Genomic DNA, 26154 nt, shown 5'->3' on the forward strand with positions numbered 1-26154 from the left:
CAAAGTCAAGTTTATTGTCAAATGCAGAAATATGTGTACAGACACAAAACACAGGAAGAACTCCATATCTATGGAAAATAGTAAACATTCAATGTTTCAAGCCAGGTCTCTCCATCAGAACCTGACTCTGTATTTCTAGCACCTGCAGAATCTCTTGTGTTTTCAGTATGTATGCACAGCAGCAATGAAAAGCTTACCTACAGCAGCATTACAGGCATATAGCATTGGAGACAACATTGACTAGGAAAACATAAATTAAACTTTATACAAAATGATATAAGAAAGAACGCTATTAGAACAAAAACAAAGTCAATTGTAATGTAAAACAAGCACGGTGTTGCTATACTGAGGTAGTCATTAATGTTGAGTAGTTTGCTTCAAGAACCAAATGGTGGAAGTGAAGTAGCTGTTCTTGAGTCTGGTGGTGTGGGACTTCAGGCTTAGTAGTTTCTGCCAGATGATAGCTGCAAGAGGATGACATGACCTGGATGACGGATCTTTGATAGATGGTGCCTTTTTGTGGCAGTGTCTTATGTAGATACATTCAATGGTGCAAGAGATTTGCCTGTGATGCATCAAGCTGAGTCCATTACTCTCTGTGGCTTCTTACATTCTGTGCATTTGAAATGTCGTACCAGACCATGTTCTAACCCATCAAGGTTATCTAATACAGTAAGTAGCAGAACATTAAGGGATGTTGATTAACAGAGGGATGTTCGTCAAGCCATAGTTCTGTAACAGTGGCAACATGGATAACTGGGGACATGAGAAGACTTTTGGCATGCTTGTCTTTGTAGATTGAATTATAATTATTTCGCATGGAAGTGAGGCCTTTGGCCCAACTCATTCATGCTGACTAAGTTGCCTACTTGAGGTAGACCCATATGCCTGCATTTGGCCCATATCTATCCAATCCTTTCCAATCTGCATACCTGTCTAAATGTCTTTTAAGTGTTTTGATTATACCTGCTTCTACCACTTCCTCTGCCAGGTCCGTCCATATACCAACCATCCTCTTCTAGTCCCCTTCAGAATACAAAAGCAATGTTGTGTGACAGCTTTACAAAACACTCGTACGGTGACGCTTGAAGTATTGTAAGTAATTCTGATCACCATACTGTATGGGGGTGTGCTTGCACTGGAGAGGGTGTAGAGGATTCATCAGGATGTGGCCTGGATTAGAGTACTCTAATCTCTGGATTAGAGATTGGATCAGCTGGGCTTGTTTTCCCTGGAGCAAAGAAAACTGAGTGATGACCTGATAAAAGTATATAAAACGTCTTGAGAGGTGTCAATAGGGTGGGGAGTCAGAATCTTTCCCCCTTGATTGAAATATCAAAACCAAAAGGACATAGGTTTAATATGAGCAGATGGATTTCTAAAGGGGATTGAGAGGATCTTTTTCCTCAACACAGAAGGTGGTTGATACCTACTTGAGGAGATGGTGGAATCACATACAATTACGATGCTTAAGAGGTGTATAGGTGAGCACTAGAATAGGCAAGGTATAGAAGGATTCGAAACCTAATTCAGGAAAGTGAGATTCATGGAGATGAGCAGTAATTTCAACATGGATGTGATGGGCTGAAGGGCCCATTTCTCTGCTGTAGAACTCTGTTTCTAAAGGCTAATTTGCTTTTTGGGATAGCAGACTTTCTATTCATGGATATCATCACAGTATATTTTTACTGACTTGGATTTGGGGCTTGACTGGATTGACATTCCTTTTATCTGGGTATCTTGAACCAGCGGTTGCCATGTCAAAATGAGGCATCAGCATTCAGGACTGAGGAGAAATGAAATCCCTTCACCAGAGGAGTTGTAAATCTTGGAAATTATTTACCTAAAGTCAGTGGAGGTTCAGTAGCTCGTTAAATACAACAGCTTTTGATGGATGTTTTTGGAAATTGAGGAAATAAATTGTTATTGTCAAAGATCAGTCATGATCTTAATGAATGGTGGGACAAGTGTTAGGGACCCACTACTTCTATTTCTTATTTGCCCAAGAAGTGAGGCAAATAAAAGTGTGATTGGGAATTTCTGAGGGCCTTGTGAATTTGAATAGTTGGGAGGGAAGATGTTAGAAGTAGGTTTTTTTTAACAGAGTGCGAGATTCCTTGAACACACTGCTGGGAATGGTGGTAGAGGCTGATATGATAGATTCATTTCAAAGACTTATAGTAGACAGGCACATGAATGTAAGAAAACTGAAAGATTATTGCTGTGTAGGAGAGAAGAGTCAGATTGATTGTGGAATAGGTTTATTTAGGTTGTCACAACGTGGTGGATTAAAGGGCCTACAGCGTGCCCTTAGAATCTTCTTTCGTTTACACTTCTATGTAAACTTGCATTGAAGTCATTCCATCAGTCCCTCTTAACTTGGAAAGTGAAAGCATGTCTGCTAATTAAACATTAAATATCAGTGGTTACTTTCAAACATCAGTGTGAAAATGATATGCTCAGTGTCATCACAGAAATGTACCCTTGTTGCCACTAGCAGCCATTAATCAACCCTGTTAAGAATCAAAATAGCTAGGAATATACCATAAATAAGAACACATGAGCCTACTCGTTAGGAGCTGAAGTAGGCCACTCAGCCCTGGATTCCTGCTTATTCCCAGTTGTCTTTCACCACCCTGTTCTTGGAGAATCTATATACCTATAATCTTCAAAAATTCAAATATAATGTTTCCATGACCTTTTTTGAGCGAAGGCTTCCAAATCAGTTTAACTCTTTGATCTCATCTCTGTCTCAAATGGAAAACCTGTACTTTTAAACAGTGACCCCAATTCATAGATTTTTCCATTAGTAATGGACGAGGTCCTACAGGATCTTATAGATTTCAGTTAAAACTCCCTTACTCTTCCCAACACAAATGCAAGCTTAGTTTGCCCAAATATTCCTAACAAGCCAACCGAAGTATTCTAGTCAACATTCTTTGAACTGCTTCTAGAGCATTAACATTCCTCCTTAAATAAGGAGCCCAGCATTGCACACAGTACTCCAGATGTAGTCTCAACAATATGCCATATAACTGAAACATAATTTTCATGGTATTGTATTTAATTCACCTCACAACAAACAGTAATTAACTTTTCTAATTATATGCTGTACCTACATCCTATCCCATTATATATGGGTACCTAGATCCTCCTCCCTCTCTGAGCTCTATAATCCCTTATCATTCAGTTTAAAATCTTTCTATCTTTCCTGCCAAAATGGATAATTAACAGTTTGCACATTTAGCCCAATAGTTGTGAATGAACACACACACACACACACACACTGCGTCTTTGTCACAACTTTGATACCTGTGATAATGGTGTGAGGTATGTAATATAATTTGATACTCTAATATTCTAATTTTTAAATGCTGACTTGTAGTTAGCACAGTGTGTGGCTGCAGTAGTATCGCCTGTTGTCCATTAGTGAGAGGACTGTGGGGCAGAGGCTTTGTTTCAGTTTTCTGCCTTTACTTTTTTTTCCTCAAAAGATAATCATGTAGTGATTATACATAATTATTGGATCAACAATTACATGGCTTCAATAATCATGTAGAATATTCAAATCTAACATGAAGCCAGAGGAATTTAATTAAGAGAGGGGAGTGTTAGGTTGCTCTTCCAGCTCCTCAGTGTCAAACATAAAAGTCTGCTTCCACAGGATAATGATGCCTAACATCACTTGATCCTTTGTACCAGTTCCTGTCATCTGTATCTTGACAAAACAAGTCCACGGTAAAGATTTGATCCATCGCATGCGGGGGAATATTTAAAATTGTATTTATGCTCTGTTGTTGTTATGAGAGGTACAATGTTGCTAGGGAATTGAAATATAATCCTCCTTTTGACATTTGTTTCTGTGCTTGGTACTCCAAGGACGCGTGCTACAATTTAACACTGTCTATCCTGCAGTAATGACATGTGTTAAGGCTGATTTATACTTCTGCGTCAACTCGACACCGTAACCTACGCAAGTGGCCTACGCGCATTGTGAGCATCTATACTTGTGCGTTGGTGTGTCTGCATTGCCCTGCAATTTGGGCACGTCGCACATGCGCACACAGCTGCCCGCACAAGCCTTCATGGTTATGGTAGTCTTTCTCGGGGTAAACAAGTTTAAAGCGAGCGTCTTTTTTCGTAAAAGCGAAATGTGTCCTCCGTAATATCAAAGGTCTGTAAAGCTTTATGGAAAGCATTGCAGCCAGAGTTCCTTCCCTGCCCTTCAGTCGGCCAATAGGAAGCTATTGCAGTGCAGGAGGAAATGCAATGCTACCAAGCGGACCAATCACAGTTGTTACAATCACAGTTGTTGCAATCTGCGTTGCTGCGACGCGCAGTTACATTTTGGGAGAGGTGCACGTCAGACTACAGCGTAGGGATCCGCGTAGGCACTGCGTAGGGTTTGTAGCAACGCTGTACGTACGGCGTCGAGTTGACGCAGAAGTATAAATCAGCCTTTGGTCCTGACATTAGAAAGAAATAACTTGCATTTCTATAATGTCTTTACTAGCCTTAGAATGTCTCATTGTATCCTCCTCAATCAGATACAGCTGTATAGCAAGGACACAGGCCATTTGGCCCAGCCAGTCGATGCTGACCACGGTGTCCATCTAGCTAAACCCAATTTCCTATGTTTGGCCCATATCCCTTCAAGTCCCACTCGTCTGTACACCTATTCCAGCATTTCTTTAATGATACTATTGTACCTGCCTCAACTATTTCCTCTGGCAGCTTGTTCCATATTCTCACCACCCTCTTTATGAAAATGTTGCCCCTCAGATCCTTTTTAAATCTTTCCTCATCACCTTAAATCTATACTTTCTTAGTTTTGGCTCCACTACCCTGGCGAAAAGACTTAGCATCTAACTGATGATAATTTTGAATTTTTCTGTAAGGTCGCCACTCCCCACCTAAATACCAAGGAATAAAAACATAGTCAGGTTGACCTCTCCCTACAACTCAGGCCCTCTAGTTCTAGTACATCCATGTAAATCTCCTTTGCACTCCCTTCAGCTGAACGATATCTTTCCTATAACATGGTGTCCAAAACAGTACACAGCACTCCAACAACTTGTACAAGCTCAAAAACAACACAGACAATCAGATAAACAACAAAAGACCTGTTTACTGGAACATCCAGAAGCAATTTACAAACAGTGATATACTGTTGTAATCTGGTCACCATTTGTAATGTAGGAGACACAGAAGTAAATTAATGCAAAATCATCTCTATCAAGCAGCAAGCAATGTGATAATGACTATACCATACCTACCATTTTCCATTCAGCATTTAAGGGACAGTGCTCACAAAGGGCCGCAGAAATTCTCCCACAAAGATAGTAGCATCGATTTCCTGATATTAATTACCAGCTATTAGGGGCTCTGTGATTTTTAGCAGGTTGGATTAGTTGCAAATACATTGAAGAACTCTGCCAAGGAGAAAACCAAGAAGTAAAAGCTTTCAATTGCTGACTAACTTGTTAAGAGAGGATTACAGATGGCATTGTCTGGATTTCTGCATCTGGGTCAAGTTTCCACTTAACTATCAAGAGTGTCAAGCAAAAACTTTGCAAATGAAAAAATTGGGAATATTCAGTGGGTCAGACATCATCTGTGCGGAGAGAAACATAGTCAATCTTTCAGGTCAATGAGCATCATCATTATCTGACAAATTCATAGCTATTAATTTTAATGATGTTTGATGGGATGCCCTTGCTGCTTTGTTACTTTCTGAATCAGCAGAATGTTTAGACATGGTTTTAGTGAGGATTCACAAATATACTGCACAAAATTGGATTTCTCCTTGATATGTTGCTTGTAAAAGATAGTGAAATTAGCCAGTAGTGCATTTGGAACAGTGATTTCTATCCAGAAAAATGAATTAACATGTCTGTGATGGAGCCAGATTCAATTAAATGTAGTTTTTCCAAACACCAGATGATTATGTCAGCTCTTAAAGGTGCACCCTCTGTAGCAACCAGGCACCAGTTACACATGCAGGTCTTCGCCAAATTATGCATGGTTCTATTCCTGAGAACTGTTCATAACCTGAACAGTTTATAAATCAGAAACAAACAAAAATATAGTATTAGAGAGAATAACAGAAACAACTGTGATGGAGTTCATGGGAAGAACGCTGCCAGTCGCTTTCAGACTCAATGAGTGATTGAGCAGGTTGGGTCAGAGTGGGCATGTGGAACTGTCCTGTTTCCACTTGCCAAAAAGATGCCTACAGCCTTGCAGCAGCCAGCAATTCCATCCCAAGAGCCTCCCAAATGCTTGGACAACAGCACAACATGTTGGAGGAACTCAGCAAGCGGGCAGCACCAATGGAGGGGAGCAATCCACAGATCTGGAGATTTAACTTGGGGAGGGTCTGTAGAATGATGGGAAACTGAAAAAGAACCATTACTATGTTTCTTTCACTGAAATTTGTGTTAGTGGCAACTATCTAAGGTCACCATGACAGATGATAATTCCTGTCAGCTCTTCCAGATTGAAAAACTCTACTCACTCAAGCAATGAGTAAGTAAATTCCATACCCTGATCTTATCAGGGTGAGCTGCACTCCACTGGTTACAGTTGTTGGGTTAATGGATTGGGCATTCATTATTTCATCTGTTGCTATCAGTGGTGATTGATCTGCATGTGAGGATATGTAAGATTGTTGTCAGCTGGGTTCTCTGCTGACCACTGCTGAATTCTGTTGGTGTTACAGTATACCATTAAGTTCCTTTCTTTCCCTGGGATGGAGCCCATGATTTAGTAGGCTCCTTAAGGATATCCCTAATTGGCCATGTAGTCAATGCCTCCGTTCTGCACTGCCCTGGAGGATCACACTGACAGCCTTTGTCCTACACCACAAGTTCCCGTTGCTCAACAGACTGTTCCTCGGGCTTTGGATGTACATCATGTTATTCTTTGGGCATGTACTACTGTATTTAATTGATTTAGTTGTGCGGCATGGAGCGCATAATTAACTTTGGAAGGCATGTGGAAAACCCTGATGTCAGCAGTGGTTCACTAAAAATAGATGCTCCTGCTATCTGTAGAGTAGAATGATGTACTACTGGTTGTACTAAGGGTGTTTAATGACAGTCATGGGTTGTACAAAAAAGATTCTGTCCAGTTCACCATGTACTACAGAATGCCCTTAGACCAGTCCATTTATTTTCCTTTTACACAATGTTCTTCTGCTTGCATGAGTTCAATCTAAGTGTGCAAAGTGGTTTTCGTAGGATACCAAATTGGTTAGAGAAGTGGAGAATCACGCTTGTCCGTTGAGTTACAATCCTCTGGCTGCAGAAAATGCCTGGCTGTTCAGGTTCTGAAGATTAATGTATCACTTACTTCCAGAAAAAACTTGCCATTCAAAATCAGGAATTCACTTGATAATCCACAACCACCTAAACTTTGAAGGAGTGGAAAACTTTTGTATTAATGAAGTAATCTGTGTTATTAATGGGAGGTGTAATTGAGCGTGATGCTGCCTTTCTCTGCATTCATGGTAAGCCAGCAATGCTGTCAGATCCCAATCTCTAGGATGCCACCTGTTCCTTACTGAAATGGAAGAGTGAGCTCATGCCTGCAGAAATAGTGTCTGGGTGACCTCTCTGATGCTGGGATGAGAAGCAAATTGTGAAACATTGTAAAGTTCTGTTGCAGCTACTTGGAATGATTCTTTGGCAAGGAAATTCAGAATCAAGGTGACTGTAACCTTGTGGTGGTTGCAGACCAGGCACAAGAGCATAGTTAAGTGTTTTCCCACACCACTGTGATAATGGCCTCAGAAAACCTAAGATGAACCACATATTTGCAGATTAAAAGATCCACATAGAGTACTTTGTCTCTGAAGATCTTCATAGATGGGCATTCCACAAAACCACCATGCATCCAGACATTGCTCTACCAACACCTCCAATACTTCGAGTGCTGCCATCGGTGTCATCACTGAGGCACCCATTAAATAAGTATCTATTTGAGTTAAGGAGAGAGCAGACCCAACTAGCTCAAGCACACTATGAGCTTTGGGAGGTATTTTAGCACACTGTAGTCACTTATGCTGCTGTCCAGTTTTGTCGTGATTTTACCTCTTTACATAAATACACAAGTACTCCTGTTGGTTTGAGTATTTAACAAGGTTGTAAACTGCTGTAAAGGAGTGGTGTAACAGGCCACAGTGTTCAGTGCGTGGTTGATACCAGGAAACAAGTGCATCAAAGTGAATTGACTGATTTGCCCAAGGTTGGCATCATCACTCAGGTTTGACTGTTAACGTTACTTCATTAAACTATTTGCACATGAAAATGGATCTGCTTTCCAAGCTCTATATCCTCCAGCCAAATTGAGGAATTGCTTACTGAAAAGACTTGTACCCAATTATTTCAGATACAACTGTGCTTTCTGGAGTCCAGCTAATTAGTGTTTCATTGGAAACCAAGTGTCTCAGTGAGATGGCCATTATTTACCCCAAGCCGAGGCGGTCATTAAATCAAGAATGTCCTCGATTATTTGCCAATGATGCTGTTTTGAAGTAATTTAAAATCTCTGAGGACGAGCCAGTCATAACACATTGCATTAGCTTGAGACCTATGTGTAGACAGCATGAGTGGACATTTGTAGGGAATTGAAGTGATAACATTTGACGTGTTAATTGCCTATTGCAATTTCAACTTGTAATTATTGAATAACTAACAAATGGCAGCACAAATAGTCTTTAAGCCACTGTGACTTCAGATGTAATTAGCAAGAAAAGTTTCTGTTTTAACTATTTTAATTGACGTGCACCTTCTAAGGGATTATTTAAATCAGTTTAGAATATATTTCAATCAAATCTGTAATGTAAATTATTTCAGTTCTTACATGTTATAAATGTCTGATATTTCTGCATATAAAACTGTTAACATTTTAATTTTAAATGAACTTAAAAAATTCAATACACTTTGATTCAGAAGCAAGCTCCAGAAATTGATTATTAGGGATTGTGAAAAGGTTCAGTTGTATACAAATGGCTTTGTCACATTTGAATAAGAATAGAAAGACGGAGGAACTCATTGGATTAACCTGCATTTGTGGAGGTAAGAGGTGTAAATCATTGTTTTAATCTGAGTCCCTAGACCAGGGGTACCCAATCTGTTTTATGTCGCGGAGCCTTGCCATTAACCCAGAGGTCTGTTGTCCCCAGGTTGGGAACCCCTGCACCTAGACCCCCTGAATTCTTCAAGCATCTGTTTTTGTTCTAGATTCCAGCGTCTGCAATAGCTTTTCATTTATTACACTGGGCTTTTTGTATGGATTGGAGTGTCATCTGAATTATTTTGTGAGACGTAAACAAATGGTGGTGCTGAGGAAGAGCATGATGATGGTACCAGTGTCTGACAGGTTGAGGACTTGAAGTAAATGATCCCACAGTACTGTGTTACAAAAATCTGACCACTTTTATGAATCATACTTTCCAGAAGTAGAAAAAGCATTATATGAGACAAAGTAGGAATGATGTTTGCAAAACTAGGATCTTTTAATTGCCCCCTTCATCTATAATGTTTTTCCTCTTTAGCTTGACTACTCCAGTGTGAGATTTAAGAGCTATAATGTACTACATTATAAGTTCTGAATTCCAGCTAAGTCTTTTATCATCTGTGAGGCACAAGGGGTTTGAACGTTTTTTTCCATTTGCTTGGCTGAACCTGAAAAGTTCAACGATATTCTGGACAATGCCACCCTCTTGACTAATGCCCTAGCCTCACATTAAACATTTATACCCTGCATTACCGGTGGACTGAATTCATTGAGAGTCATCCACAAAATGCTCATTTCTGCCAACAACGGCTAAATCCACAATCTGCACAGCAATGTCACCTCCCGCAGGATCCTCTCAAAATTGCACATTATCCTGGCTGCAAATATATCACTGGTCTGTTCCACAGCATTATAGGAGAACCTTCAAATGCTGGCCTTGCTAGTGCCACCCACAATCTGAAAAATAGATGTAAATAAAATGGTTATTCCACCACTTCCACTGGAAGGCGTATGGGTATTTTCACGGGGTTGTAAATAATACATTAGTGAATCTATACAAAAGTGCAAACTTTTATGAACCTTTTTGTGAATCTATGCAAAAGAGTGATCTGTTAGTTTTTGTTTGAGAGAAAGGGGATTGGGGGTTTGATGCTATTGCTGTTTTTTTTGCAAGGGAGGGTGCTGGGGGGGGTGAGGGTTGATGTTATTGTCGCTGTTTTTTTTTCAAGGGAGAGGTTTGGGGTTTTTTTTCCAGCTGCCATTTTCCATATATAAGTTATTGGGTGAAAGGGGTTTGGGGGTTTGTGAGTTTTGTTTTTTTTTTCCTTTTCGAGTGGGGAGGGGAGCTGATGTCTTTTCTTTCAACGACTCCTGGGGCTTTTCTGTATTTCATGGCTATCTGGAGAAGAAAATATCAGATTTTTATTGTACATACTTTGACAATGAAAAGAACCTTTGAACTTATGGTGTGCAAAATATTCATTTAACTGGGATCATTTTTAATATTAAACAGTCTGTACTGTTTGTTTTTTTTAACTATTCATTGTTTTATTTTTATTTTATTTAAGTATCTTCTATCCATCTGAAAAGGAAAGATAAATTGGAATCCTGCTACACAGTTGAAATCCAGTGCTGGAAGAGCCATTTAAGTATTTATGTCAAATGCAATTAAGTTATATTCCCATGGCTTGTTCATGTGTTAACAAGGTGTTTCTGAAGCTAATGAGTGTTGGCCATATTCTATTACTTTCCCTTATAATAAATATGCACAATAAAACTGCTGGGATTATAACCTACATTGTACTATCAATAGCAATCTAGTCTCACTGCAACCCTACCCCATCTGCATCATTCCTCAGCTTCAGCTATTAGCAATAATAACCTGTAAGTTTCAAATATTGCAATTATGTTATTACTATGTAATATTTGAACAAAGTACCATTTGAATTATTAAGTGACTTTGCTGTAGAAGCATACTTTGGCATTAACTTTCTAACAAGACAAAATGTTCAGATGTCACACAAAAAAAGTTAATTTCATATTGATCAAAGAACCTGTACTGTGTTCAGATACCAATATAAATTGGGTCATTAGTTCTCAAATCAGCTGCTGGTAAGTGCCAATGACTTGGCAGTTCTAAAAAGAATAAAAGATCCTTATGAATTATGGAGACTGATTTTCCGTCATACAGCAGCAGAAAGCAAATCTAATGATAATTTTGACCTTTTGTGCAAAAACAGGCCACAACAAGCAATATGACATTAATGATTTATAAAGTCTAGTATCAGTTGTGCACTGATGCAGTGCTTTTTAGATATTAATGCATTCCATTAATAGTGGATGTAAGCTCTTTCTAGTTGTTTATAATCTTATGAGAGGTATTTGCCTAAAGGTGCTGAATCACGCTGGAGAAAGATTTCCATAGGTTCCAACTGCCTTCTGGTATCTTAGCCAACTAGCCCAGACAGAGTGTATTGGCAGGAGATTTGGGATGAATCCAGGCCAAGACAGTTTCTGCTCTCATATCCATGGACATGCACTGTTTGCTAGTTAATGGACAGCAAGCACTCAGGAGCCATAACCAGACTGTTCTGGCTTTTTATCTCTTGCTCTCCAAATACTTTATACTGTTACCTTGAACAAAAGGTCAGTATAATTGTAGAATTAGGACAGTTAAACAATTAACAACGGGGAAATCCAGAAGCTTCTTTTTCTGTATTTGCTTGTACGGTGTGATGCAGCATTTTTTAGAAACACAAAAAAATGTAAACTGTCATCGGTTACTATAAATGTTTAAAGTAGAACTGAAGCTACTGGCAATGTCTATGCCCCTCCATTCTCTCCTCAAAACATTTCAAACCCAATTTTTGGGGGGAAAAAACATTATGATTGAATATATTCTCTTTTACTGCTATTTCCTCCATGTACCTTCCATATAGAATTTCTATTTTTGAAAATTTCCTTGGAAGTAGTTCACTCTGCTCTCTCCCCCATCTTAACGCAACTCCACTTTCCAGTCGGGATGGGATGTTCATTTTCCTTTGGGACATGTCAAAGGTACTAAGGCAGCTGATCAAATTTTAAAACCTAAAGGTGGTGTAAAATAACTTGTGGCTAATTGTACCTGCATTAAATGATCTGCACAGATGTATGGGTGAGAAATTGTCAACCACGTTCCTAGGCAATTATCATAAGTGTAGTAGTTCAGACTTTTGAGAACTGAAGTTCCATGAAATATGAGCTGTAAGGGGAGGGAGAGTGATTTCTTAGTTTAATCATGATTTTCTTCTCTGACCCCCCCCCCAGTTTTTTTTGTATCCCCTTAGAGCTACAATATTCAAAATACTGCAGAAAGCATGCTTCTTGTGTCACAGTCCTGTTCTTGCAGTTTTTATAAATGCTAATAGATTTCTATTAAATCACGAGCCATTGGAGGAAAAGGGCATCAGAAGGAGCATTTCAGATAGGCAAACCAACAAAAGGCATGTAAATGAAAAGAGAGCAGATGCTGGGCAGCTTTCAAATTGTTGATTTCCCCACTTGGAACACACCCCATTGTAAATACATATTCCATTAAAAATGTTCTTGCACTTGAGGCTTACTGAAGTATTAAGTACAATCCCATTGTAGCTATTCAAACTATGTTTGTCCACATGGAATTTAATTCAGAAATTATGACGTTGTATCATTGAAAATTGTATCAAACAGCTGCCTCAGATGCCAGACAGGAGAGGAGAAAAAGAGCCAAGCACTATTTGCTCACACCAGCAGGTAAGGGCCAGATTGGAACTTAGTCTTAAATCAAGGGAAAGCTAGAATTTTAGTTGTTTATAGCTGGCAGGGCTTCACTTTAAAAATAAGCTTTCTCAGTCACCAGGCCTGCAGTCAAGAAAGGTGAACTGATCAGTCAGTAGCGGATGTTAGCAGGCAGATCACTTAAACAAGGGCTGCATTCAAGAAGAGGTGACTGGGTAACTTCCCTCAATGGATCATCAGCACATTGACCCCAGGGTGGTTGTGAGTATACACAGAGCTATAAAGAGAAAGGGAAGTGTTTCTAGTGTCGGTTCTTAAATTGAGGTTTTGACATTTCTGAACTTCAAGTGATAGTGTTTCACCACAGATATTAAGGAATTTTGTCTTTTGTAAAATTGCAGTCAGGATTTCTGCCTGTCTGGATAATTCAGTTGCAGTCCTTTTGCAAGCTTGGATAAGAAGTGGAGATAATAGATATAAGTGATGTGTGTTCACATTTTAAAACATTCACTTTCTGCTGTCAAACTGTTTGGTAAATCTGGGCTTGACACACATCTGTTTAATTGAATGTTTAATCCATTATCAATTTACCATCCATATCTGCGCTGCTCATCAATGTGCAATCATCCAAATTGTGCATTATCACTTTATGAATGTTATGTATTCTTGTCCAAGGGTAAATTAACTAATGAACTTTCTTCTCCAGAGAGAATGCATACTGGATGCACTTTATGTTGTGGATGTCAATTTCCTTTATTCTCCAAAGATATATTAAAGCTAAATGCTAGTTGTCCACTAAAATGATTGCAAGTTACCTCATTGTTTTAAAAATATATAGCATGGTAGATAAATGTACTGTCCACATTCAATAAGATTCCTCATCTTGATGTGCTTTGTAGCTGTTGATACTTAAATTGGATTACATGCTCACTATACATTGTTTTGTTCTTCCTCTTGCCCCTAAATTGAACAGGACAGGTTCTACACTGATACTTAAAGGAGTTTTAGCCATTCCCATCAGACAATGGAAACAGAATAAGCAAGAAGTTAGGTTGAAGAGATGTCATTTCTCAGTCTCCAAACAATCTCAGATTTATCCCTGTTAGTTTTCTTGTCCTTATCCATTTTTTAGGATCTGGCATCGTAGGCACGGCAAGAAATTTTGTCTATCCGTAATTAAAATGATGTTGAGCTGCCCTTTGAACCACTGCATTTCTTCTGCTGAAGCTACTTTCACCTTGTTATTGGGTGGAAAGATTTGGAATTTAAGCTTGTGAGAAAGCAGGAACAGTGATTTATTTTCAAACTGATAGAGTGTGATATTTGGAGGTAACCTACTGGTGGTGGTAGTGTTTCTCTGCACCTGAAACCTTTGATTAAGATGGCTGATCCCCTTTAATCTTACCAAATCTCCATGTTGCTAATTTAAAATAGTTATCCTGAATGAACTTAAAGAATCCTGCACTTTCTAAACTTAAGCTGATTCACGCCCAATTGATATCAAAGTACATAAAATTCGTAATTGTCTTGTAACTTATGCACTTTTTAGAAACACCTGCATCTTGGAATTTCACCTCCCTCTGGAGATGAGTAACATACACATTCAGTAAAGTTGCATTGTATTTCTTTTTCACACTATATAACCTCGTTTGTACAACTTTCCTGTCCACTATTCTTCTTTGGAACCCTTTATATTTTCTTTAATCAATATTGCTTCCTGGTTCTTTTGTCTTTTGAATGAAAATTTTATCTCATCTGAATATCAAATAATCAAGATAAAAACACTTCAATACACTGCTTGAATAATTATATTTAAAGCTTAAAATATTTGTTGAAAAGTGTAGGTATTTGGGTGCTGGACAACTTTTGCCAAATTCTACTTACTCCTGTTTTTTACTGACATGAGTTCATGAGTTTTGCGCTGTTGAGATCAATATTATTCATGTATAATAACACACAAAGGAACTGGGAGGAACTCAATAGATAGGGCAGCATCTATGAAAAGGAACAAACTGGACATTTTAGGGTCAAAACCCTTCAGGACTATACATAAAATTTGAGATAGTTCATGCAGGTTAATTATAGAATCTTGATACAGGTTTCCCCCGCCATCCGAAGGTAGAGTGTTCCTATGAAACGATTCGTAAGCCGAAATGTCGTAAAGCGAAGAAGCAATTACCATTTATTTATATGGGAAAATTTTGTGAGCGTTCGCAGACCCAAAAATAACCTACCAAATCATGCCAAATAACACATAAAACCTAAAGTAACAGTAACATATAGTAAAAGCAGGAATAATATGATAAATACACAGCCTAAATAAAGTAGAAATACTTTTCCACAATCATTGCCGGCACTGTTCGCCGAAGCAAAAATCTCACGCAAGCGCTGTTGGCAAAAACACGGCGCAAGCGCTGTTGGCAAAAACACGGCGCAAGCGCTCTCCAGTAACCTTTAAGCTATGAAGCTGCCAAATCATACCAAATAACACATAAAAATACACAGCCTATATAAAGTAGAAATAATGTATGTACAGTATAGTATCACTTACTGGAATCTGGAAGACAGCGCAGAGCACACTGATGATGGTGTTTTAAGATGAGTCGTCGCAGGTTGGGGTGGTGCAGTGGCCCCCACCCTCCAGGCCGCCGACCGATACATTGCCGCGAAGTATGCAGGGGTCCTGTAGTAGCCGGGAGGCACACAGCACATCTTTAAGAAAAAACCCGAAATAAACATGCTAATTAATTAGGTGCTGCCCGGCACATAATTGTCGGCCCAGATCAGTGCCGATTGCCGATTGCATCGCCTCTGATCTGGGCCGACATTTACGTGTGGGGCGGCACCTAATTATTTAGCATGTTTATTTCGGCTTTTTTTTTAAAAATGTGCTGTGTGCCTCCCAGCTACCACTGCATTCTCCGCGAATCGGTATCTGTCCGTGGCTCGGGGGTTGGGGTGGTGAGACACTAGGGTGTCATCTCATCATCTGTTTCCATTAGTGCAGCCGGCTCATCTTCTCCTTGATGTCGAAGGTCGAGCTTCGTCGTCTGCTGTGGCTGATGTGGAAGGCTTGCTTGACTGCTGAGCCTCGCGCATTTTTCTATCACACAGTTCTTTGTAAGGACTCAAACCATCTTGCAAATATCCCCTAAACCTACATACTCTTTCAAAATTAAAGTTGTACCTTATCATTGCAGCGAAAATCTCACACAGTCGCTTCACGTTCATTTCGCTACTGCATTCGGTTTCAATTGTTACCCTTTCCTCTTCCAATTGCATCAGCACTTCATCTATCAGTTCTTGGTCATGAGATGCCAAAACCTCTTCAACATCATCTTCGTCAGCTTCCACAAGCCAAACTCATGTTGTCCTTACTTTGTTCACCACGATCAAAACGTTTAATTATGTCTAGTTTTACGCTAAGTGTAACACCCTTACGAGCTCTTTCAGGCTTTTCCAATACCTCAGAACTCATCTTGCAAACGGCTGCTCACAGGCACGTGTTAAAGCAATGCTGTTCCGAATCTGGGGGAGAGCGGCTGCTCGGGGAGCGTGCTGCCTTTTATCGCGCACTGAGTTTTTTGCGCGCTGATCTTTTTCGTAACAGTGAAAACACCTTCTGTTAGCGAAAACAGGGTACTAATGTAGGTCTTTTGTAACAGTGAGGTTTCGTAAAGCGAACGTTCAAAAAGCGGGGAACACCTGTAATTGTAATGAACTTTCTGAACAAATCCACCTGCAAGTAAATCAAGTATGAAATCTAGCCAAAGCTGCTTTCATTCATGACTATACAAAACACTAGAAATACTCAGCAGGTCAGGCAGCATTTGTTGGCAGAAAAAAAACGGAATATTTTGGGTCGATAACTTTTCATCTAATTTTTATAGACTACAGCCAATTACAGCATTATTATTATTAAAGAGAGAACAAGAGATGGAGTGAGAAGTCATGTAATATACAGTATATTGGCATGTGAACTCCAGTTTGTACCATTTGATTGACACATGCTTCAAGAAATCTTTATTTTACACTGCTGTTTTTGAAATGCGAAATAACTAGTGGGCCAGGCAAAAACCTTGTAATAAGTTTACTTTTAGCTTAATGGTTAATTTTAGTCAATGGTGAATTACCAGAATCTCAGTACATGCTTTGAAAATGTGCACTTGTTCTTTGTATTTTATTACAGATGTGGGCTTTTTGCTTTTAGTGTTTAGCTATACAAATGTTTTCATTTTCTCATGACTTTGAAGGAGGCCATTCGGGCTGAGTATTCACTGGCTTGAGTAATTAAATTTTCTTTGCCTATAACCTGTTCCATCAATTCTACTGATTAACCTAGCACCAACCTACATGACGTGGGCATTTACTACAGTAGTCAATTAGCCCACATACATCTTTGAGACGTGCAATCACAGAGAGAATGGACAAACTGGACACAGACATCATTAGAGGTCAGAATGCCGGGTGGCTAGAGATGTGAAGCTGCATTATTGCCACACACTAGAACTTGATTCTGCCTGATTGATTTAGAGAACACAGAGCTTGCATGCTCTGACCATTTTAATGGTAGGAGCAAAATCATAGGAAAATTCTAGGATTGTCATGTTGATGGGTTAATTGGCCTCTAAAATGCCTCTGGTGTGTAGAAGACTGGAAGAATCTGGGGGGGAATTGATGAGAACATGTAGTGAATAAAATGGGATTTGTATAAATGTGTGTTTGATGGTTGGTGGGGATAGAAGGGGCTTTTTTTCATTATGTATGATGCCTGACTCTAAGCTCATTAGATAACTGCTTGGTGTGGTAAGAAACCTTTAGTCGTCTCATGTGAGCTATTCTTAGCTGACATAGCACTGAAATACCACAGTTAACTTTACATGTATGTCTTAGTGAAAGGAATAATAGTGTGGGATTATGGCCCTTACTGGGAAGCACATTTGTAAGGACATCTATGAGGTTGTGCTTGTGCTCAGCTGAATATTTCACCAATGTCACCTTGTGCAGGCAAGTGTGTTGAATGAACATTTGGGGACTTGTGGGGGATTTGCTGTTAGTGTGCTTGAAACTATAATGAATGAATAACTTCTATTGACCAAGAGTTGGACTTCGTGCATTAGAGTAGAAGATCTGAAGTGTTTTCAAACTTGAGTGATATTGAGAGAATTAATTGTATATAAAAATTGTTTCCGCTAATTGGTAGATTAGTGATGTTGGAGGAGATCTTATTTTTAGCTCAAGACCATCACCCACTATCCCTCCAAAATTTGTCTTTGAGGGACAGTGATAAGCTTCTTTGAACTTCTGCAGTTTGTAAGTTAAAGGGATATCAGCAATGTTGTTAAATAGAGCATATCAGGATTTTGACCCGAAGATGATGGAAGAAACAAGAGTGACTGTTACATTTTAAATGGGTACACCTCTTTAAAATGGTGTAAAATTATAAAAAGGTACAATAGAACAGAATTAAGATGCTTCCTTTTTGAGAATTAGCAGTGCTTGTACAAGACAGTTTTCATCCCAATAATTTTGAATTTAATTATTCAGTATTTAACATGTTGACTTTTTGTTATTTTGTTTTAGCGGAGCCGTTGCCTTTAATGGACTTATGCCGAAGATCCATTCGCCTTTCTCTTGGCAGAGAGCGACTGCATGAAATAGAAACGCTACCAATGCCGATTTCCCTGAAGAATTATTTACAATACCAATGATGAGAAAAAACTGGTACTAAGTTTAAAAATCAATGCAAAGAGATGGAAAACTAGAGTTTACATCCTATTTTAATATGTGGAGGACACCGTAGTTGTTTGAAATAGTGACTTCCATATAGACTATGTTTAGCAGAAACAGAATTAGGAGATTCCATCTTCTGAAGTAAGAGAATTATTTCAAACAGTGTTTAAAGAATTTCTTATTTTAACAGAAAAAGAGTACCTCATGATATTCTCTTCATCCAAGAAGCCTTTATATGCATATGTAATTTAGCTAGTCCCTTTAAACTACATTGTTCACATGCATTCTGTGATATTAACCAGGTAGTCTTGCAATTGTTCATCCACCCCCTCCCCCCATTTAAAATTGAACACGCAAGTTAAAAAGATTCTTGATTTTGATAATCAGTTGATGCACACCATCAAGGGGGCTATTAAAATAGCTAAGTGCAAAGATACTGGCATGAATACATTAACTATGCTATTAATTTCAGCATGATTGATTTGAGATCTGGCTGTTCAGGTACAGTGAAAATGTATGCCTCTGAACTTGTATGCAAGAGCTTCTAGTGGCAAATATCCTCGGGAAGCTTTGAATGAATTTAAAAACACCGCTGGAAGATCACACAAAATTCAATCTTACAAAGCTCAAGTCACTTTTTTAAATGAACAAAGTTTTGCAAAAGCCTTTACTTCATTCAGGCTTGTAAACTTTGTTTACTGCAATGTACTGTTGTGTGTGGAATAGTTTGTCTGTGCAGAATGTGTGAGACTCTGCTCCATACCAGTCCTTACACAGGTGGAGTTAAGTCATTTCACTGCTGCTCAGACCAGAACTTTTTAAGATGCTGCTGCTTAATTTGGATCTGTTTTAATAGTGTCTGCCTGATCAATTTATTTAGTTTTTAAACTGGAACTTGTTGCAGTTGTAGGATGTCGAATGTAAGGATGGTGTTGCCTTCAGAGTTTAAAATGTGAATTCACTGAATGACAAAGTTTCTAATAAAGTTTACTGTCGCAATGAAATTGTTCCAATACATGCTTTACAATGTGTGTGTCTGTGTCTGTTTTCTACAGCTAACTGCTAGAAAGAGATGTATTAGTTGATAACTGGTCAGCAGTGCTACTGTAGTTTGGCTAGAAATAAAGTTCGCAAGAAGCATACAAAAGTGGAAGTACATTCTTGTTGTTACAACTTGCCCTCAGAAATGCAGACAATTGAACCTTTCCCTATGTGACTTCACCATATGCGATGATGCCATAAACGAATCCGAGGATAATTAATGCATTATCTGTGTTTCCAATTAATCTTTTTTTAGTTAGGATGAGGGACTTGTTAAATCCCTTACTTACACCCATGATTACAAAGTGAATTCTTCCAGACATACATTCCTTGGAACTCTGTATACCTCTGAGCTATTCCTGTCTGCATCCCTTTGCCTCATCATATGCACTTGGCCATTCATTTGTCTGAGTTAATATTCTTCCACTTGATTTCCTATCCCGCTTTGAAGAATACCTTAAAATACACATCTTGTGCTAAGCTTCTGATGAGCATTTCTAACATATTCTTTGGGCTGTAGGGTTGTCACAATGCCACTGTGTTACATGGATATCCTTTGGCATTGGACAAGCATATTTCAAACCATCTCCACCATATGTCCCACGTGTACTGTACTTTTGATCATTCTATTAAAGCCCTACCTGTATGGAGTCTGAGCATAGAGTGCATCTAGTAATGGGCATCTAGAAAAAACAGGTATGGAATTGAGAACCATTGTTGTGCAAGAGGAGCATTCAAACAATGAGCCTGCTTGGCCATTATGCATCACCTTGGTTTGATTCCATTGGTCTGGACTGTATGGTTTTGCCATATAAAATCCAAGAATTGATTGACTATGATTGAGGCTCCAGGACTAGAGCTGTGAAATCAGATGGAATCAGATTGCAAACTAGTGTCCAAGTAAGTCCTGCACGTTAAACGTCCAATCAAATGGGAAGCTTTACTGGATCTTGTACTTTGCTGTTATTTAAGGATGAAGATCAGCATATTGTAAGGGTAATTTCAGTAAATTATTACTGCTTAATGGTGACATCAAAGGACCTCAGTCCTTCCTGATTCTGAAATCCCTCCTGCCCCCGCCCCCCCTCCCCAAGTCCTACATATCACTTGCTTGTTTTTTTCTCTCCTCTTTCGTGGTCTTAGAAGTCTACACTGGGAAATGGAGTCATTTGTCCTGCTATCCCTCTGCTAACTCAATAAAAGTGCCATCCAATTAGTTCCTCTACCAGCTTTTTCACTGCAGACCTTAATATTTGCTATTAAAGTATACACTCAGTGGCCACTTTACTCAAATCATTACATGTTAATATGCAGAAGAGCATTTCTGAACACACATGTTGAACCTTGAAATGGATGGGCTGCTGCAGCAGAAGACCATGAATATACACTTGGTGGTCACTTTGTTAGGAGCAGGAGGTACTCAGGTGGCCACTGTGTGCATATTCATTTCTTGTTAGTCATTGTTGAAGCTGCCTCCATTATTCTTTCAGGCAGCAGAAAATGCTCGGTCCTCAATATGATTTATCCCACTATCACTGGCACGAAATCACATGCAATTATTCTCAACTGTAGACCAGGCAGTCGGCATTAATCGAAAAATGTTGGTGAACACAGCAGACCAGGCAGAACCTATAGGAAGAGGTACAGTTGACATTTCGGGCCAGGGCCCTTCGTCAGGACTAACTGAAAGAAGAGATAGTAAGAGATTTGAAAGGGGGAGGGGGAGATCCAAAATGATAGGAGAAGACAGGAGGGGAGGGGTGGATCTAAGAGCTGGAAAGTTGATTGGCAAAAGGGATACCAGACTGGAGAAGGGAGAGGATCATGGGACAGGAAGCCTGGGGAGAAAGAGAAGGGGGGAGGGGTGCCTGGAGAGTGGAGAGCAGGCAAGGAGTTATAGTGAGAGGGACAGAGGGAGAAAAAAGAGAGATGGGAAAAAAGGGGGAAAATAAAAAAATAAATAAATAAGGGGCAGGGTGTGAAGGGGAGGAGGGACATTAACAGAAGTTAGAGGTCAATATTCATGCCATCAGGTTGGAGCCTACCCAGATGGAATATAAGGCCTTGTTCCTTCAACCTGAGTGTGGCTTCATCTTGACAGTAGAAGAGGCCGTGGATAGACATATCAGAATGGGAATGGGACGTGGAATTAAAATGTGTGGCCACTGGGAGATCCTGCTTTCCCTGGTGGACAGAGCGTAGGTGTTCAGCGAAACGGTCTCCCAGCCTGCGTCGGGTCTCGCCAATATATAGAAGGCCGCACTGGGAGGACCGGACGCAGTATATCACCCCAGCCGACTCACAGGTGAAGTATCGCCTCACATGGAAGGACTGTCTGGGGCCCTGAATGGTGGTGAGGGAGGAAGTGTAAGGGCATATGTAGCACTTGACCCAGACAGTCCTTTCAGGTGAGGCGACACTTCACCTGTGAGTCGGCTGGGGTGATATACTGCGTCCGGTGCTCCCGGTGCGGCCTTCTATATATTGGCGAGATCCGACGCAGGCTGGGAGACCGTTTTGCTGAACACCTACGCTCTGTCCACCAGAAAAAGCAGGATCTCCCAGTGGCCACGCATTTTAATTCCACGCCCCATTCCCATTCTGATATGTCTATCCACGGCCTCCTCTACCGTAAAGATGAAGCCACACTCAGGTTAGGGGAGCAACACCTTATATTCTGTCTGTGTAGCCTCCAACCTGATGGCACGAATATTGACTTCTCTAACTTCAGTTAATGCCCCTCCTCCCCTTCACATCCCATCCCTTATTTATTTATATAATACATTTTTTATTTTTCCCCTTTTTTCCTCTCTTTTTTTCTCCGTCTGTCCCTCTCACTATAACTCCTTGCCTGCTCTCCACCCTCCAGGCTCCCCTCCCCTCTTCTCTTTCTCCCCAGGCTTCCTGTCCCATGATCCTCTCCCTTCTCCAGCCTGGTAACCCTTTTGCTAATCAACTTTCCAGCTCTTAGATCCACCCTTCCCCTCCTGCCTTCTCCTATCATTTCAGATCTCCCCCTCCCCCTCCCATTTTCAAATTTCTTAATATCGCTTTTTTCAGTTAGTCCTGATGAAGGGTCCCGGTCTGAAATGTCGACTGTACCTCTTCCTATAGATGCTGCCTGGCCTGCTGCGTTCACCAACATTTTTTGTGAGTGTTGCCTGAATTTCCAACATCTGCAGATTTTCTCGTGTCTGAGTCTGCATTAATGCAGTGATTCGTTTAGACATAACCTGTTTTAACCTCCAAGAATTCCTCCAACTCAGGTCAGTAATACAATAGAGCAGATGTCCATATATATATATATATATATATATATATATGATTATAACACTAGAAAGAACATTGAATTTCTTCTGCTACATTAAAGATATTTACTAAAAGCACCATATTGTTTATTAATTTGCCTTTTTCCTTAAATACTTATTAAAGAATAATACAAAGTCAGAAGTTGTTATAAAACAGTGGTTTTCTATGATCTCAAATGTGACCAGAGATCAAGAAGCAGAAAATGTGTAATCTCTAAATTACCTCTGAAGTGAAGTTACGGGAAATGCATGCCGTGTATCTCAATTTGATTGTGCTGTAGAGTTGGTGGTTGTGCTCCACAACAATTTATTCTCTTGTGCTGCTGGCAAAAACAGAAAAATTAACAGACATCGTGACACATTTAAAAAATGTTTGGAAGATAACTAGAAAATAACACCTGTAGACATGAGATTCTTGGAAGGATTTAAGCAGGAAATCATCCAGCAATTACAACAAACTGAATTAAATTATTTTATTTTTCACCCATAGTGTTTTTATCAGCTTTCTCCTTACTTGGCTCATTGTACACATACATCAGCAACTTGCTATTCTCTACTTGATGAAGCCAACTGGGTCATGAGACACTTCTGGGATTGTCACAGTTCCCCTTGCTGCAGATGTGGTCAACTGCCACTGCTGGATATGGAGCAGAAGCTCTGGCTGACTGTTGTGTAAATACCACATTGCATAATAGGTTTTTCAACTGAAGAGCTGTAAGGACTTGCCTTTGAATCCCAAGAACTTGAGGTCCTGTGATGGAACGGAAATAACTGTTTCACCACCCCATGTCTTACCTTCACCCACCCCCATCATTGATTTGAGGATTTTTCCCCAGCTGCTCTTATTCTCTGATACTTCCTGTACCTATAAAACAAGTAAACTATTGCAAAGTCCAATGTCCTTAGTGCCATCTGCACCTATTGTGTGTTGAATGAAAACTATGTGATTGCTGCCTGATTACAATTTGAATAGGATATTTTGTTCCTTTTCCATAAGGCAACTCACTTTGAATTAATATTTAATTTGTGAACTATGCAATTGCATGACTGGAGATATGTTGATTTTTGAAGGTTTATTCATAAATTTGCATCATTATTTGCCTGAATTTTTATTAAGCAGCAACTTGCTTGGTCTTTCCATAATTTTATTATTTAATTTCAAATAAATTTATTTTGGAATTTTGTCCAAATTAATGAAGTTCTGATGAACAAAGTAGCATGATCCAAGTCTAGGTAATAACTTTTATTTCATCCATACACATTTGATTTAGTTTCTGATTTAAAGGGAGTGTAATATTCCTCCAAACAGAAGTGAGGGTTGAGGTCCATGATTGGCCCATTTCCACTGAACGTAGAGAGCATGGCACCTGTGAACTACCTGTTCACCTGAATAATTTACATCTTCATCCAGTGCAAGCTGTGTTGTTTAAGATGGGCTCATCTGCAGATGCCTGTGTTGTAAATGAATATTTGCACTTCCCAACTTAAGATAAAGGTGCATTTGTGAATGAAGCAGGAAGTAATTCCAACTTGGGAAGCGGGAGAGGAGGCAGCAGCTCATAGCTGACAGAGAATTCTGAGGAATTTAGATCATGGACAGAGGCTATGGTGGAGTAAGTACCAAGTAAGGTAATGCCTTCTAACTGCAATATGATTTTAGGCCATTGCCAACTCATCTTCATCTGCTTTTGGAACTGCAGTGAGGACTAAGGCATCAAATGGTTAACATTTGCTTAACATTATGAGTTACTTGGATACTGCTGGAGTATTGAGGTCAATTCCTTGGAAAACTGGCTAGTGAACAACAAAAGTTAATTCCAGGAGTCTAACCCAAAGGAGGTGGAATCAGAACTGTAAGCAGTTTAATGACTTCAAGAACCTCACCATCCAGCCATGCTCTTTCCTTGCAGCTGCTGCTGGGAAGGAGGTGCAGGAGCCTTTGGTCCCACACAATCAGGTGCAGGAGCAGTTATTATCCTTCAACCATCAGGGTCTTAAATCAGCATGAATAACTTCACTCACCTCAACTCTGAACTGATTCCATAACCTTTGGAGTCACTTTCAAGGACTCTACAACTCACATTCTCAGTATTATTTATATATCATTTTAATTTCAGTTTGTCTTCTTTTGCACATTGGTTGTTTGTTAGTCTTTGCTTTTAGTTTTTCATTGATTCCATTATATTTCTTTGTTTGTAAATGCTTGCAAAAAATTAATCTCAGGGTAGTATATAGTCACATTAAGATACTTTGAGTACTTTGTTTAACGTCATGAGTGTGTCTTATCACATTAACCAACCTTGGGAACTGCTGAATGCACCACACTAACATCATTCATCAAGCAATCGTCATTAGGATTCGTACCAAATGTTCCTAGGTACATTCAACTTTGCACACTGAGTATTGTTGTAAGCCCTGCTCGCATATCTCCCAGTTCACACAAACTGTCAATGATTACACCAGGAGAGCCACATCACTCAGGAAATGAGAGTATACTCAATGCCCTACTTTCTTTCAGACCAAGGACACACAAGCTGTGGTAACAGGCACAAATGGGAGGGAAAGAAATACATTTGGGTTTCTTGACTCACCGAGTAGGGAATTATGCTGGCCAATTTTGGGTGGATCAGTACTGAAGCCATATTCAAAGTATGTACAGTTACACAGAATTGTCACATTCAACCTTGTCCTATCCTTAACCACGTTGACAATGTTGAAGGTGTTTGATGTGTTGGCCTTCATCAACTGTGGGATTGAGTTCAAGAGCCATGAGGTAATGTTATAGTTATATTAGCCCTTAGTTAGACCCTACTTGGAATACTGTGTTCAGTTCTGCTCACTTCATTACAGGAAGGATGTGGATACTATCGAAAGAGTGCAGAGGAGATTTATAAGGATGTTGCTTGATTGGACGGCATGCCTTATGAGAATAGATTGAATGAACTTGGCCTTTTCTCCTTGGAGTGACGGAGGATGAGAGGTAACCTGATAGAGGTGTAAAAGATGATGAGAGGCATTTTACGTGTGGGTAGCCAGAAGCTTTTTCCCAGGGCTGCAATGGCTAACACGAGAGAGCGTAGTTTTAAGGTGCTTGGAAGTAGGTACCAGGGGATATCGGGTAAGTTTTACACACAGGAAGTGGTGAGTGCGTGGAATGCACTGCCAATGAAGATGGTAGAGGTGGATACAATAGGGTCTTTTAAGAGACTCTTAGAAAGGTGCATGGAGCTTAGAGAAATAGAAGGCTATGCAGTAGGGAAATTCTAGGCAGTTTGTAGTGTAGGTTACATGGTCG

At 39.7% G+C, this 26154-nt stretch overlaps 1 protein-coding gene and 1 long non-coding RNA gene across 20 annotated transcripts in view; one reads left to right on the forward strand and one right to left on the reverse strand.

Annotated features, from left to right (window-relative positions):
* The window catches only part of LOC134345363 (SPRY domain-containing SOCS box protein 1-like), a 368280-nt gene that overhangs the window by 235515 nt on the left and 106611 nt on the right, over positions 1-26154 (forward strand). For 16 of the 18 annotated variants that reach the window (XM_063045893.1, XM_063045892.1, XM_063045894.1 and 13 more), the window contains one exon: positions 18361-19595. The exons of 1 other annotated variant lie outside the window; for it this stretch is intronic. In XM_063045893.1, coding sequence (XP_062901963.1) covers positions 18361-18488 — 128 coding nt within the window. In that variant the 3' untranslated portion in view covers positions 18489-19595. Of the gene's footprint in view, positions 1-18360; positions 19596-26154 lie in introns of those variants that run through there. One more of the 18 variants, XR_010017664.1, reaches the window with a different exon arrangement.
* LOC134345365 (uncharacterized) overlaps positions 1-26154 on the reverse strand; it is a 128543-nt gene that overhangs the window by 71492 nt on the left and 30897 nt on the right. For both annotated transcript variants that reach the window (XR_010017666.1, XR_010017665.1), the window contains exon 4: positions 23083-23179. This is a non-coding gene — a long non-coding RNA (uncharacterized LOC134345365). The remainder of the gene's footprint in view (positions 1-23082; positions 23180-26154) is intronic.

The sequence above is a fragment of the Mobula hypostoma genome, chromosome 4 (genome assembly GCF_963921235.1).
Source record: "Mobula hypostoma chromosome 4, sMobHyp1.1, whole genome shotgun sequence".
NCBI classification, from domain to species: domain Eukaryota; kingdom Metazoa; phylum Chordata; class Chondrichthyes; order Myliobatiformes; family Myliobatidae; genus Mobula; species Mobula hypostoma.